Source organism: Scyliorhinus canicula, chromosome 2, assembly GCF_902713615.1.
Source record: "Scyliorhinus canicula chromosome 2, sScyCan1.1, whole genome shotgun sequence".
Taxonomy (NCBI): domain Eukaryota; kingdom Metazoa; phylum Chordata; class Chondrichthyes; order Carcharhiniformes; family Scyliorhinidae; genus Scyliorhinus; species Scyliorhinus canicula.
In genome coordinates this window covers 83674102-83690932 of record NC_052147.1, presented here as the reverse complement: position 1 = coordinate 83690932, position 16831 = coordinate 83674102, and the positions used below count along the sequence as shown (strand labels likewise).

Genomic DNA, 16831 nt, shown 5'->3' with positions numbered 1-16831 from the left:
GAAGGACTAAATTTACCTGTAATATTTTGGATCATCGCGGTCATCGTCATAATCTTCCAAAAACTCTTTCAGTCTTTTTGCTTCCTTTGCCTGTGGAGAATAATATTGCATTCGATTACAAGTTATCGCCAAAAGGATTGCTATTTTTAAAAATTAATTTGTGGGATGTGAATGTCGCTGGCCAGACCAGCATTTATCCCCATTACTAGTTCCCCTTGAAACGGTGATGAGCTGCTTTCTTGAACTGCTGCAGTCCCCGAGGTGCAGATACACCCACTGTGCTGTTTGGGAGGGAGTTCCAGGATGTTGACCCAGCAACAGTAAAGGAGCGACAATATATTTCTAATTCAGGATGGTGAGTGACTTGCAGGGGAACCTCCAGGTGGTGGGTGTTCCCACATACCTGCCTCTCTTGTCCTTCTAGATGGTAATGCTCTCGGGTTTGAAAGGTACTGCCTAAGGGACCTTGGTGAATTCCTGCAGTGCATTTTGTAGATTGTTCACATGGTTACCACTGTCATGCGAGGTGGACGGAATTGAATGTTTGTACAAGGCGTAGCAATCAAGAAGGCTGCTTTGTCCTGAATGCTGTCAAGTTTCTGGTGTTGTTGGAGCTGCATTCATCCAGGCAAGTGGAGAGTATTCCATTACACTCCTGACTTGTCTTGTAGAAGAGTGCACAGGTCTTGGGGAGTCAGGTGGCGAGTTACTTGCCACAGGATAGAAACATAGAAAACATGGAAAAATTAGGAAGAGAAGGCCATTCGGCCCTTCAAGCCCACTTCTCCATTCATTACAATCATGGCTGATCATCGAACTGAATAGCCTAATCACGCTTTCCCCCATATCTTTTGATCCCCTTTGCCCCAAGTGCTATATCTAACTGCTTCTTGAAACCATACAATGTTGTGGACTCAACTAATTCCTCTGGCAACAAATTCCACAGGCTCACCACTCTCTGGCTGAAGAAATTTCTCCTCACCTCTGTCCTAAATGGTCTACCCCGTATCCTCAGACTGTACCCCTGGTTCTGGACACACCCACCATCGGGAACATCCTTCCTGAATCTACCCTGTCCAGTCCTGTTAGAATGTTCTAGGTTTCTGTGAGATCTCCCCCTTACTCTTCTGAACGCCAGCAAATACAATCATCACCGATTCAATCTCTTAGAATACATAGAACAGTACAGCACAGAACAGGCCCTTCGGCCCTCGATGTTGTGCCGAGCAATGATCACCCTACTCAAACCCACGTATCGACCCTATACCCGTAACCCAACAACACCCCCCTTAACCTTACTTTATTAGTACACTTCGGGCAATTTAGCATGGCCAATCCACCTAACCCGCACATCTTTGGACTGTGGGAGGAAACCGGAGCACCCGGAGGAAACCCACGCACACACGGGGAGGACGTGCAGACTCCGCACAGACAGTGACCCAGCCAGGAATCGAACCTGGGACCCTGGAGCTGTGAAGCATTTATGCTAACCACCATGCTACCGTGCTGCCCACGTATGTCAGTCCTGCTATGTCAGAAATCAGTCTGGTAAACCTTTGCTGCACTTCCTCTGCAGCTGGAACATCCTTCCTCAGGTAAGGAGACCAAAACTGCACATTATATTCCAGGTGTGGGCTCACCAAGCCCCTGCATAACTGCAGCAAGGCATCCCTGTTACTATACTCTAATCTTCTCACGATGAAGGCCGGCATACAATTTGCCTTCTTCACCGTCTGCTGACCCTGCATGCTTACCTTCAGTGACTGGTGAAAAAGGACACTCAGGTTTCATTGCACGTTCCCCTCTCCCAATTTCTGGCCATTCTTGCTTTTGCTACCAAAGTGGATAATAATAATAATCGCTTATTGCCACAAGTAGGCTTCAATGAAGTTATTGTGAAAAGCCCCTAGTCGCCACATTCCAGCCTCATGTTTGAAGGCTGTACGGGAATTGAACCTGTGCTGCTGGCCTTGTTCTGCATTACAAGCCACTGTGTTAAACCAGCCCCTTAGCCTCACATTTATACAAATTATACTGCATCTGCAATTCATTTGTCTATTCACTCAACTGGTCCAAATCGCACTGAAGAATTTCTACATCCTCCTCAGCTCACCCTCACACCCAACTTGGCATCAACTGCAAATTTGGAGATATGAAATTTTGTTCCCTCATCTAAATCATCAATATATATTGTGAATAGCTGGGGTCCTAGCAGGTCCTACAGTATCCCACGAGTGACTGCCTGACAGTTTGAAAAAGACCCATTACTTCTTATTCTTTGTTTCCTGTCTGCCAACCAGTTCTCTATCCATCTCAATACACTACCTCCAATCCCAAGCGCTTTAATTTTACACGCTAATCTTTTATGCGGGACTTTGTCAAAAGCCTTCTGAACAAGCTCCCCTTCTGGCATCCCTTCATCAATTCTACATCCTTGAAGAATTCCAGTAGATTTCAGAAGAATCATAGAATTTAGAGTGCAGGAGGCTATTCAGCCCATCGAGTCTGCACCGGCCCTTGGAAAGAGCACCCTACTGAAGACCAAGCCTCCACCCTATCCCCGTAACCCAGTAACCCCACCTAGCCGTTTGGACACGAGAGGCCATTTAGCATGGCCAATCCACCTAACCTGCATATCTTTGAACTCTGCCGATAAGGGCAATGGAAAATAAGACAACAAAATTAACTTGGAGTCAGAGGTTTGCAGCACAGAAAAGGCCCTTTAGTCCATCGCATCTGCCTGTCAAAAATAAACCACCTAACTATTCTCATTCCATTTTCCAGGACATGGTCCATTGCCTTGTATGCTTTGGCATTACAAATGCATACCAAAATAGTTTAATATTATGAGTATCTCTGCCTCCATCACACTTTCAGGCAGAGCTCCAGACTCCTACCACCCTCTGGACAAAACATGTTTCCTCACACCCATTCTGAACCTCCTACCCAGTATCTTACATCCCCTGGTCATTGATCCCTCCATCAAGGGGAAAAGTTTCTTCCCATCTACTCTTAGTCCCTCAATTTTAAACACCTGAATCATGTCCCCCTCAGTCTTCTCTGCTCCAAGGAAAACAACCAGTCTATATAATTAAAACTCTACAGCCCAGGCAATATCTGGTAAATCTCCTCTGCACCCTTTCCAGTGCTATCACATCCCTCCGATAATGTGGATTCCAAAACTGCACACAATACTCTAACTGTGGCCTAACCAATGTTTTGTACAGTTCCAACATAACCTCCCTACTCTTAAACTCTATGCCTCAGCTAATAAAAGCAAGTATACCACCTGCCTTCTTAAGCACTGTATCTACCAGCCCTGCTAACTTAAGGGAACAGGGCACAAGTTCACCAAGGTCCGTCTGATCCGCAGTGCTTCACAGGGTCCTGCTGTATGTCATGTATTCCCTTGCCTAGTTTGTCCTGCCCAAGTGCATCACCTCAGTTTATACGGATTGAATTCCATTTGCCACTGATCAGCTCATCTGACCTGCCCGCTTATATCGCCTGTAATTTAAGGGTATCCTCCTCAAGGATAGAATGGTAGTGATGAAGGTTTCTTTGTGTATGGGTCTGGTGAGGGTGGGCATGGTGGCCATCTTGAATAGGCCTGGATTCAAGGTAGATTAGGACCTAGTTCCTCGCGAGGTGGATTATGGCTGATTCTAGCGGGGGGGATTCCAGAGGCCATCAGGCTGGTTACGTAGAAAGTTAGGGGGTTAAATGGTAAATGATCCGGTTAATAGGCCCCGGGTGTTTTCCCTTTGATGAGTTTGAGCACAGAGGCAGTCTTCTTGCAAGAGACGCATTTGAGGGTTTGTGATCAGACGAAGCTGTGGAAGGGATGGGTGGGGCAGATGTTCAATTCAAACTTCGATTGGAGGTCTAGACAAGTTGCGATCATGATTAACAATGAAGGTTTTAAAACCGCCAGTATTTTGACGGCGGGCGGGGGGGGGGTTTTGAGCATTGCGTTATGGTGAGTGGGGTGTTGGCGGGTGTGCCAGTGGTTTTATGCATCAAATTGGGACAACACGGACTTTATCAAAAAGGTGCTGGCAGCCATCCCCGAACATGACTCATCAGTTGATTTTGGTGGAAATCATTGCGGATTAGATCAGAGGATGGACAGATCGCGTCCCAGATCTCTGGGTGCTTCTGAGATGGCAAGGGAATTGGCAGGGTTTATGGGTGTCAAGCATGATTTTCCCCTTCATATCTCCATGCCGACTCTGTCCGATCTTTATTTGTAAGTAAAATAAAAACTCACTTTTAATCGGGCTTTGCAAAGCAATCAAAAACAGCTGCTAAATTTATAAACTTCTATTTATTTACACAAAAGCTCTACCAAACAGAATTGTAAGTTTAACATGCACAAATGAATGACTTACTTCTAGGATTCCAAATATTGTTAATATTGTCGGTCTGAGTCTTTTACATATTAAGATGGTGTATACAATGTCTTTCATACAATCTCTTCATTTTCCTATTTATTGCTGTTTGTGTAACTTACATAGCTACACAGATACATAGAAGATAGGAGCAGGAGGCGGCCTTTTGGCATTTCGAGTCTGCCCCGCCATTCATCACGATCATGGCTGATCATCCAACTCAATAGCCTAATCCTGCTTTCTCCCCATAGCCTTTGATCCCATTCTCCCCAAGTGCTATATCCAGCCGCCTCCTGAATATATTGAATGTTTTAGCATCAACTATTTCCTCTGGTAATGAATTCCACAGGCTCACCACTCTGAAGAAATATCTCCTGATCTCTGTCCGAAATGGTTTACCCTGAATACCCGGGCAGCACGGTAGCATGGTGGTTAGCATAAATGCTTTACAGCTCCAGGGTCCCAGGTTCGATTCCCGGCTGGGTCACTGTCTGTGCGGACGGTCTGCACGTCCTCCCCGTGTGTGCGTGGGTTTCCTCCGGGTGCTCCGGTTTCCTCCCACAGTCCAAAGATGTGCGGGTTAGGTGGATTGGCCATGCTAAATTGCCCGTAGTGTCCTAATAAAAGTAAGGTTAGGGGGGGGGTTACGGGTATAGGGTGGATACGTGGGTTTGAGTAGGGTGATCATGGCTCGGCACAACATTGAGGGCATTATTTCCCTTTCATTTTGGGTCAGATAATTTTTTAAAAATGTTTTTATTGAAATTTTTACATTTTGTACACTGTACATTCGGTAAGGATAACTGCCTCGGTTGCAAAGTACAAGTCATTTTCCTCCTACGTCCCCCCCCCCCCCCCCCCCCCCCTCCATTTGTTGTTTCGGGGTCCTTCACTGTGCAATGGGAGTTATCTGTTATTTACATGTGAGCTGTGCACTCCCCTCCCCCACTGATACCCCAAAGACTGCCACTCTTGGGCACAGCTCCACCCTCAGCCCCACCATCTTGGACATTGACTCGAAGAGTGTCTAAAACCCAGCCAGTCTGGGGCATGCCCAGAACACGTGGGCATGGTTGACAGCGCCTCCCTAACACCTTTCACATTAGTCACAGAATCATAGAATTTATAGTGCAGAAGGAGGCCCATCGAGTCTGCACCAACCCTTGGAAAGAGTATCCTACACAAGCCCACACCTCCACCCTATCCCCGTAACCCCAACTAACCTTTTTTGGACACTAAGAGCAATTTAGCATAGCCAAACCACCTAATCTGCACATTTTTGGACTGTGGGAGGAAACCAGAGCACCCAGAGGAAACCCACGCAGACACGGGGAGAATGTGCAGACTCCGCACAGAGTGACCCAGCAGGGAATCGAACCGGTGACCCTGGAGATGTGAAGCAACTATGCTAACCACTGTGCTACCATACTGCCACCTCCGGGAAGAACCTGTTCATTTGGGTCCTTGTCAGCTGTGCTCAGTGCACCACTTCCAGCTGTGCAAATCTTAGTCTTGCGCATGAGGATGAGTTGGCTCCACATAGTACTTCGCTCCTATTTCTGTCCCCATCACTCCCTCCCATTATTCCAGTGTCTCGTCCAGTGGGGAATGCGTCCTTTCCAAGAGTCGTCCATACAGGTCCAGACTGTCCGCATCCAGTAACTCCCCTAGCATTCTCTCTCTCTGGATTGGTGGCTATGCTATTGTCTCCTTGAAGAGAAAGTTTTTGATCTGTAGATGGCGGAGTTCATTCCCGTTTGACAGTTCCAGTCTCTGTCAGTTCCTCTAAGGTTGTTAGTCTATCCACAATGTAAAAGTCCCTAACCAACAGTGTAAACCTCCTCCCCCCCAAACACTTAAAGGGAGCGTCAAGCATGGCTGGTGCGAACCTATGGTTGCCACAAATGGGGGCTATGATGGGCATTTCGGTCAGACCGAAGTGCTGCTTGATGTCTCCCAAATTCTCAGAGTAGCTACTAGCTTCCACCACTGGGCTTGTTGAGTGTTTTGCTGGCGGGCATGGGAGCGCTGCTGTGGCAAGGGCCTGGAGAGTCGTTCCTGTACAGGAGTCTCCTCCATCCTTTGGGTCAGATAATTGCAGCATGCTGTTTAAGGGAATTGCTCGGGACTGAAATTTGCATTTCCTGGTGCTTGAAGGTACAATGGAACAATTTTCCACACCTTCACTCGTCCTTACTATACCTGCACTCCAGATAACACATCTCCTACGTTTTCAAATTCAGACATCCCCCCACATCTTCCGAACCGCTCCCCATAACCCTTTAAAGCACATCATTAACTGCTACCTTACCATTTCAATTTATTCTGGCAACATGGTTGAGTTTCTTTTTAAATGCCAGAGTTCAAGGGCAATTAGGGAAGAGCAACAAATGCTGGCCTTGCCTGCGACGCCCATATCCACACCCAGAATAAAGGGGAAAAAAAACTCCAATCTTCTGCACTTTGCATGCTTTCTGACCCTTATTTATTCCACTCTCTAAAAGTCGTCTATGTCCTATTTCCTGCTCACATTATCTTTCATTCCAGTTCCTTTCTACCAAGCCGCTACAACTTTTGTGTGTCTGACCTGGCACCAGTTCCAGTAGCAACTGCACAACTTTTCTGAACCAGCGTTGGTACACTCTTGCACAAAGCCAAAGGAAGGACTGGAATCATATATAGGAAAAGAGAGGCCACGTTATGTCACAAAGCCAAAGCTTGGCAAAGTAAAACCAAGTTTAAATTGAATAAAAGTGCAGGGCAGGTTGTCATTCTTTGGCACTGTTGAGGGAACTTGGGAGCTTTAGCGTAATGCAGTTCACGTTCCCAATCACCACACTCACCATTTCTCTTCTTCTCTCTTCCTCTCTTTCAGCTTCCTTTTCATAGTCTCTTGCCTTCTTCCTTTCCCTTATTTCCCAATTTTTCAGACGCTGAATCAAAAGGCCAAACATTAATAAAAGCAGCAATTCAAAACTCAATGGCATGCAAGACAGAAACTAATCAGACATACCTGCAGCATGTTTGTGCACATGGTATAGCACTTTTAACAGCAAAGGCATCTGAATCATTAAGCATTTTAAATCTTTTATTTAAAAGGTTTTTATTAAGGCCTTTATATTGAAACATTAAACACAAACAAAACCAAAAGAATAAACAGGAAATCTCATTAACAAATAAATAACACCCCACCACCCCTGCCGTTCCCCTCCACCCATCCCGCCTTCACCATTTTAAACCCTTCATTTCCCTCACCAGCCCGCTGGCATCTTAACTGTACTTGAAGAGGACAATAAGTGGCTTCCATCTCCGGGAAAACCCATCCACTGACCCTTTAAAGGTGAAATTAATTTTTTCCAGCCTAAGGAACTCTACCAGGTCGCTCAACCACAAACCCAAGTCCCTCCAATCCAACAAAATCTGTCTCTGGGCTGCAAGGGAGACAAAAGCAAGGTGCCGGCCTCTCTCGCCCCCTGGACTCAGAGGTCTTCAGACCCTCCAAAAACTGCCACTTTTGGACCCGAGGTCACCTTCACCTTCAGTACCTCAGACATAACTTCCACGAACCCCTTCAACTGCAAATATGCCCAAAACAAGTGAACAGGATTCGCAACCTCCCCGCACACCATCCGCACTGTCCTCCTTGCCCTTAAAGAACCTGTTCAGCCTGGCCACCGTCATATGAGCTCTATGCACTACTTTGAATTGAATAAGGCTAAGCCAAGCACACTAGGAAGATGCGTTTACCCTCGTCAAAGCCTCCATTCCCCCACCCCCCCCCATAACTCCTCCTCCCACTTCTGTTTAACTTCTCCTGTCAGAGCTCCTTCGCAGTCCATTAGCTCCTTGTAAATCTCGGACACCTTACCCTCACCCACTCGTGCTTTTGATTCTACCTTATCCTGTAGCCCCGGGGAGCAGCAGGTCGGGCAAGGACATCACCTACTTCCTCACATAATTCCGCACCTGTTTCTGGGGTGGGTTGATGTTAATAATGGATAGCGGCGGGTCAGGCTCCTGGGCCAGGGCCCGTTGGTATGACGATGGTAGATAAAAAGGGGCGTTGGAGGGGGGGGGGGGGGAGAAAGGAGAGAGAGAAAGAGAAGAGAGAGAAAGAGAAGAGGAGAGAAGAGAAAAGAGAGAAGAGAAAAGAGAGGGAGACACCCCCCCCCCCCCCCCCCCGCGCAGTTAGGATAGTCACATGGAACACAAGGGGGTTGGGAGGTCCAGAAGGCTGATGTAGCAATGCTGCAGGAGACTCACTTGAGGGTGAAGGACCAGCTGAGACTTAAAAAGGGGCTGGGTTAGCCAGGTGTTTCACTCTGGATTTGACGGAAGGGCTCAAGGGGTGGCGGTAATGGTCAGCAAAGGGTACGGAGAAGGTGGGTGCAGACCATGGGGTAGAAGTGATTGTAACAGGGGTGCTGGAGGGGACGCTAGTAAGTGTATATGGTCCCAATTGTAACGATGTGGGATCTGCCAAAAAGGTGTGTGGGGCCATTCCCGACTTGGACAGGTCACACTCGCCAGTCCCGTCAGAGGGGGCAAAGGCGTTGGCTGGGCTAATGGTAGCAATGGGAGAGGTGGACCCTTGGAGGTTTCTGCACCCGAGGGAGCGGGAGTACTTGTTTTTCTCAGCAGTCGATAAGGTATACGCGCACGTCAACTTTTTCGTGGTGGGGAAGGGGCTGCTGGTTGAGGTTAAGGGGTCAAAGTACTCCCAATTGCAATATCAGATCATGCTCCGCATTGGGTGGATATGGTACTGGAGAAGAGGGTGGTACAGAGACCAGTGGAAATTAGATGTGTGATTGTTGGGGGACCGAGGGTCTGTGACAAAAGTAGTCGAAGAATATGGAGGTTTCAACTGCATGGGTGAGGTGTCGAAGGCGATTTTCTGGGAGTCTCCAAAGGCGGTAGTGAGGGGTGAGGTGATCTCGTTTAAGGCTAGACAACGAGGGGAGGTTGGAGCGTCAGAGGGTAATAGATGCAATGTACATGGAGGCAAATAGGAGTGGGGGTACTTGATGGCAGTTCTGGAGCGGTTTGGAGTTGGACTACTGTATAAGGAGCCGAGGGAGAGTGTCTGCACAAATAACATCAACTCGGAATAGATTTCTCTCCTCCTTTGGACTAGGCAGGGATATCCTATGCGCCCCCTGTTGTTTGCACTCACGATTGAGCCATTGGCCATCGCGTTAAGAAGTTCGGGGGTATGGAAAGGGATAGTGCAGGGGGAGATAGAGCACTGGCTGTCCTTCTCTGCCGATGACATGTTATTATGTGTGTCGGAACAGAGTGTGTCAAGAGGGGGAATACTGGAGCTGCTTCAGGAGTTTGGGTCTTTCTCGGGATACAATTTAAATCGAGACAAGAATGAATATTTTGCGGTGCCTCGGCCGGGGGCAGTGGTGGGGGGCTGCCATTCCGTAGGGCAGCGACACACTTTAGATACCTGGGAGTACAGGTTGCTCGGGATTTTGGGGGGGCTCCTTAGGTACAACATTTCTAGTTTGGTCGGGAGGCTGGAAACTGATCTGCAAGGTGGGATGGTCTCCCTCTGTCACTGGCGGGTTGGGTACAGGCGGTTAAAATGAATGTGTTGCCGCGATTTATTTATTTTCCAATGCCTGCTGATTTTCATTCTGAGATTGGAGAGATTATTACCTCGTTCAAATGGGGAGGGAAGGTGGCCAGAATTAGAAAGGTGCTGTTACAGAGAGGAAGGCAGGCAGGGGGTTTGGGTCTTCCGAACCTGATGTATTATTACTGGGCGGCAAATGTGGAGAAGGTGCAGAGCTGGGTCAGAGGGGTTGACTCCCAGTGGGTCAGAATGAAGGAGATTTTGAGTAAGGGGTCGGAATTGAAGGCACGAGCAACAGCACCGCACCCAACAACTCCGGGGAAATACTCAGCGAGTCCGACAATAATAGCTTCGTTGAGAACTTGGAGGCAGCTTCGCAACACTACGGGCTGGGGGCAGGGTCAAGGGAAATGCCGATTCGGAAGAATCACAGATTTGAGCCAGGGAAGTGGGATGGAAATTTTCGGAGATGGGAGGAGAAAGGAATTAGGACACTAAAAGATTTCTTTCTTGGGGGTCGGTTTGCAGGATTGAAGGAGCTGGGAGCAAAATATGAGCTGGAGTAGCAGGAAATATTTAGATACATGCAGGTTCGAGACTTTGCCAGAAAAGTGATACAGCGCTTCCCTGTGGAGCCGGCCACATTGATGGAGGAGGTGCGGACGACAGGGGGACTGGAGAAGGGGGTAGTGTCGGAGGATTACGGGGCTAGTTTGGAAGAGGAACCGCTGGATGGGATCAAGGCAAAGTGGGAGGAAGAATTGGGAGAAGGTATGGAGGGGGGGTTCTGTATGAGGTGCTCCTTTGGGTGAACGCCTCAAACGTCGTGGGCGAGGTTGGGGCTGATACAGCTGAAGGTGGTATATAGAGCACACCTCACAAGGGCAAGGATGAGCCGACTCTTTGAAGGGGTAGAAGATGTGTGTGAATGTTGGGGGGGGTTCAAGGAAGGAGGTATTTCTGGTAATGTCTAAAGTGATGCACGTGAAACTGGACCCGGGCCCTTGGGAAGCCATATTTGGTGTGTCAGAACAGCTGGGGTTGGAAACGGGTGCGGAGGCAGATGTAGTAGCCTTCGCCTCGTTGATCACCCAAAGACGGATCCTGTTGGGATGGAGATCAACCCCTCCACCCCGTGCCCTGGCATGGTGGGGGGACCTGTTGGAATTATTGACTCCTGAGAAGGTCAAATTTGAACTGAAGGGTAGGATGGAGGGGTTCTACAATTCTTGGGCGTTATTCTTTATGCACTTTCGAGAATTGGATTATATCGAACATTACAGTTGTATGTGTTAATGGTGACTGTGGGTGATTCCTGATTCCTTTTTTGTTATTTGTTTATGTTAACACGCGGGCTAATGTTTGGAGATTTGGTGGGAGGATGGGATTGATATTATTGATATGGGGATTGACATTGCATTCATTACTGATTATTGTTTATTGTTGGTGGGTGTAAATTTGGGAGAAAATGTGAAAAAGGTGAATAAAATATTTTTTTTAAAAATAATTCCACACCTCTAAGTACCGAAAACCATTCCCACTCGGCAGCTCATACTCCTCTTCCAATTCCACTAAACTCGAAAAGCTGTCCCCTTCAAAAATGGTCCCCAAACTGCTCGATCCCTGCCTACTACCAACCTCGAAACCATCCCCCCTCCCCGCCCACGGGGCAAATCTCTGATTCCCGCAGATGATATAAAACATGACTGCAAAGAGTTTCCTTAAAAAAATGTGACTTTTAATGTGAGCTGTTGTTCTGTTTTGGGAGCAGATGATGCTACCAATTATGGGACCATTTAAAGCCAACCAACCACTCCCACGGTAAAATACAGAACAACCAAAGTAAATATGTCTCAACTCTAACCCAAGACATCCGCCTCAACTCCAAAACCATTGATGGCAGTGTTGATTGGAACTTCCACAAGAACTTTCCTTTATCTCACAATTTATACCTCTTGGTAAGCATTCTCCTTCTCACGGAGTTTCCTTTCAAGTTTCCGACGTTCATACATTTCTTCCTCATCTTCTTCCCGGTCCCTTTTCTTCTCCTTTTCTCGGCTTTTCTCTCTGAAAATTTCGATGAAACACAGAATCACAAATAGTGGAGAAAAGGCCCTTTGGGCCATCGAGTCTGCACCGCCACACGAAAGGCAATTCTAATCCCATTTGCCAGCAATTAGCCCATCGCCTCGAATGCAAAGACGTGCTAAATACTCATTCACGTACTTTTTAAAGGATGTGAGGCAACCCGCCTCTATTACCCTCTCAGGCAGTGCGTTCCAGACCATCACCACTCTCTGTTTTTCATCAAATACCCCTAAACCTCCCGCCCCTCACCTTGACCTTGTATCTCCTCGTAACCAACCCTTCAACTAAGGGGAACAGCTGTCCCCTATCCACCCTGCCCATGCCCCTCAATCTTGTACACCTCGATCAAGTCGCCCCTCAGTCTTCTCTGCTCCAGCGAGAACAACCCAAGCCTATCCACCCTCTCTCCAGAAGTAAAATGTTACATCATGGTGAAACAAATCTGCACCCGCTCCAGTGCAATCACATCCTTCCTTAATGTGGTGACCAGAACTGCACACAGTACTCCAGCTGTGGCCTCACCAATGTTCCATATAACTCCGTAAGAAGTCTTACAACACCAGGTTAAAGTCCAACAGGTTTGTTTCAAACACGAGCTTTCGGAGCACGGCTCCTTCTTCACCTGAAGAAGGAGCCGTGCTCCGAAAGCTCGTGTTTGAAACAAACCTGTTGGACTTTAACCTGGTGTTGTAAGACTTCTTACTGTGCTCACCCCAGTCCAACGCCGGCATCTCCACATCATGGCTACCATATAACTCCAACATGACTTCCTTGCTTTTGCAATCTATACCTCAATTGATAAAGGCAAGTGTACCATATGCCTTTTTCACCACCCCTCTTAACCTGCCTTTCCGCCTTCAGAGATCTATTTCCAAAAATGCCTCGGTCTTTTTGTTACTCAGGACTACCCAGTGTGGTGCAATTCGTTGAATATTTCCTTGTTAAATTGCTCCTTTCAAAGTGTAACACCTCACACTTGTCAGGATTAAATTCCATCTGTCACACGTTTCTGCCCATTTAACCATCCCGTTCACATCTTCCTGCAACCAGCCTCACTTTTAACCACCTGGCCTATCTTTGTGTCATCCACAAACTTACTGATTCTTCCCGTCACAGTCATCCAAGTCATCTATATAAATGACAAACAATAAGAGGCCCAGCATGGATCCCTGTGGTACGCCACTGGTCACTGGCTTCGAGACACTAAAGCAGCCATCTTATCATCACCTTCTGTCTCCTACCGCTAAGCCAATTATGAATCCACCTCATCAATTTACCCTGTATCCCACGTGTATTTGCCTTCTTAACAAATCTCCCATGTGAGACTTTGTTAAATGCTATGCTAAAATCCATCTCAACTACATCGACGACACTACCCTCATCTACACACTAGTCACGTGCTCAAAAAAATTCAATCAAATTTGTTCGACATGACCTCCCTCTGACAACGCTATGCTGACTACCCCTGATCAAACCTTGCCTCAAGTGGAAATAGATTCTCACCTTCAGAATCTTTTTCATGAGCTCCCCACCATTGACATGAACCTCACTATCCTGTAGTTCCCTGGTTTATTTCTACAGCCTTTCTTAAATAGTGGGATTACATTCATGGTTCTCCAGTTCTCTGGCACCTCTCCCGTGGCCAAAGAATTAAAAATTTGGATCAGGACCCTTGCGATCTCCTCCTTTGTTTCCCACAGCAACCTGGGACACAATTCGTCCGGACAAGCAACTCATTTTAATATGTACTTCATTGAGCACACAATAATGGAACTGAGCTCTTTGTGATAGTTTTTACGGTCAAATTAATCTGACACCCTCAATGCAGAAGACCAGAAAAGAAGTAAATTATAAATACCAGATGGGAAAAGCCAATACTATTCAGAAAACCTTTTCCTTCCTTTCCAGCACGACTCAGGTTTGTGCTCATTGCTTCCTTAAATGATGGAGCTTGTCTGCAGGACATCAGCTACGTTATTATAGCAAATTTCAACTTTGCTTTGGCAGAGATTAATTTTCTCCAATTTTACTTTCACATGAGCAAATGAAAAAGGAGATATCGGCCAACAACTTACACAAGTAAAAGGAGAAGGAAGATAATTGAGAGAGTGAAATTACAAAATATAACCTGTAAACAGATGGTAAAATACATCCCAAAAATTATGAGTGCAAACCTAGATCTACTACGATCCTTGCTTCTTTCCCGGTCCCGGCTTCTTTCTCTCTCTTTATCCCGTTCTCGGTCCCTTTCTCGATCTCGTTCCCTTTCTTTGTCCTTTGTTCTTTCACGATCACGGTCACGATCTCGGTCTCGTTCACGTTCTCGCTCACGTTCCCTCTCCCTTTCACGTTCACGCTCTCGTTCCCGCTCCTTTTCTTTTTCACGCTCCTTCTCTCTCTCACGCCTTTCCCTTTCCCGTTCACGTTCTTTTTCTCTGTCTCTTCTTTCCTTTTCAACTTCCTGCCTTTCTTTTTCCCTCCTTCCCTTTTCTTCTTCTAGTTTCTAAAAATTAACAAAACAATCCTTAGCCATGAGGTAACATCTGAAACATTATAATGATGTTAAGGACAGTGCATTTATCACAAGATCATATTTATTGCCCAGAAAAAGCACAAGTTGACATAGAACCTGCCAATTACAGGAAGATACTGACAGTTTAGATGATCATTTACTGATTAAAATATACGATTGTTAATGAAAACTTTACTGTCCAGAATTCCTACAAGAAAATGAAAGCATCAATAGACTATAATCCATCCTTGGAAGTGATGTGACTTACAGTGGTCTGCTAGGACTTGGACCGTCATGACTGGATTAACACTGCCTAAAAGCTAAGTGTCTGGGAAGAGCAAGTAAATTGTTCACAAGTAATAGAATGACCAATCTGTCAGCACCAGCAGATGCCAACACATTAAAATAACTTGTATAAATTAAATATTACATACAACATCATCCCTATTTCGCAATTAAACACAAAAAATTTTTTTAATTACAATATACAACAATTCAAAAGTATTAAACAATCATAAACACAGGTTCTTACCTCAAGGTTTTTGGTTTCAATCGGTCACCAATGACTCAAATCAGCAAACAATAGTGAAAAGAAAACTTTTACAACACATCAATTTATCCAAGCAGAATAAGGCAACATAAAACACTTCAAAAATAAAATCATCACCATCCACTGCCGGATACACTGATGTAACCGCCATAATTAATGTTGAAAGAGATGCAAAAGTATGTTTTAAAAATACCAAAATTAATTAAGTGCAGAAGCACAATCTGGTCTATGCTTTTGCGAAATGATTAAGATGTAACTCTGATCATTCTAAATTGTTAAAACTACGAATGCATTATGTTAAACAGTGCCAGCTGTACACAAAGCACAAACATGCTGGAACATTTTGATAAACGCAACACAAAATTACAAAAATGGGTCATTTCTAGCTTTGATGGGTAGTCGATTAACGGGAGACAAAATATAAGGATGGACATGAACTTACCTCGAATTTCCTAAAGGTTACTATTTTGGTGTGAAGTAAAATATATTCTTCTACATACTTACAAGAAGTCTGAAATCCCTCTTAGCCGAGTACATTTTATTAGGTTAAATTTAAGGATAAAGAAATGTAAAAAGGCAGGCTTCAAATTCTAGATCACCTTACACTTTTGAATATTTTGTTTAATTCCTTGAATTTTCATTGTATGGGGCATTCCTTCAATTTTCATTTAAACTATTTTTTTAAATTGCAATTAACTTTACTATTTGATACTTTTTGTTTTACATTACACAAGATCAAAGCTACTTCAACATTAGTGTGGCTTTTCAAATTATGTCACTGTGGTTTCAAAATGATTGCGTTTAAATGAAAACATTTAAAACACAAGATTTTATGCTACAGCAAATGAAAATAATAGCAAAATAGAGAGGGAAAAGATAAGCTTATTGGATCTTACCTCATATTCTTCAGACTCATCAGTGCTCTAAATGGACACCCCCTGTTAAACTGAACATCTGACAGCAACAGTCTGAAAGACTGTAGCAAATACATTACAATATAAAAGAATCAAAACATGCAAAGGTTGACTGTGCAAGTATTAAAGAATCCCAATATTCAAAATGATTGCATTAAATCACAAGTACTGAAATAAAGAGATTGCTCAGGATCATGACAACAAACTAGACTTTAAAGAATGACCAGTTGCACCTTTGCATATTTCTAAGGGGGTATCCATGAATTTTATAAAAAAGAAACTGAAGCTCATACTTACATCCTATCCATGCATTTTCACAAGTTCTGAGTTCATCTTGCTTTAGTCACCATATGATCTCTATCATAATGGTGGGGGTCAATGAATAGATTAGCTTTAAGGGCATGTACATTATTCCATGCATGTTATATGGTACCTGTTTTGGATTCCCCTTGCCTTAGCTGCTTCTTCAATACTCAAATATTTGCCTACAGTTCAAAAGTACTACATAACACCACTTACTTTTCTGCTAGCCAATAGCTCTAGGGCAGGGCTCTATTCTTTCTTCTCTCTTCTCAAATTTGCGTTAACATAAAATTTCTAGATTTGATTCCTTTTCTAGGTTGCTAAATGTGCGACAAGCAATACTAAGCTCAATGGATTAAAAGACAAAATTAACCATGAGTTTAAATCAATTGATGCTCAAGCTAATTCTTACTAAATAACACATGAAAAATGCTTCCCCATACACTTCATTTGTAAGTACTCCTGAGAAAATCAGATATACAAGCAAAT

General features: G+C 45.1%; 1 protein-coding gene across 6 annotated transcripts in view; it reads right to left on the bottom strand.

Moving 5' to 3' along the window:
• The window catches only part of rbm25b (RNA binding motif protein 25b), a 162424-nt gene that overhangs the window by 39711 nt on the left and 105882 nt on the right, over positions 1 to 16831 (bottom strand). For all 6 annotated transcript variants that reach the window (XR_005458465.1, XM_038781556.1, XM_038781547.1 and 3 more), the window contains exons 10-13: positions 14238 to 14566; positions 11928 to 12042; positions 7235 to 7324; positions 17 to 90 (exon numbers count right to left, since the gene is read on the bottom strand). Coding sequence is in view for 5 of the 6 variants with exons in the window: in XM_038781556.1 (XP_038637484.1) it covers positions 17 to 90; positions 7235 to 7324; positions 11928 to 12042; positions 14238 to 14566 (608 nt within the window). In the remaining variant the exon portion in view is untranslated. The remainder of the gene's footprint in view (positions 1 to 16; positions 91 to 7234; positions 7325 to 11927; positions 12043 to 14237; positions 14567 to 16831) is intronic.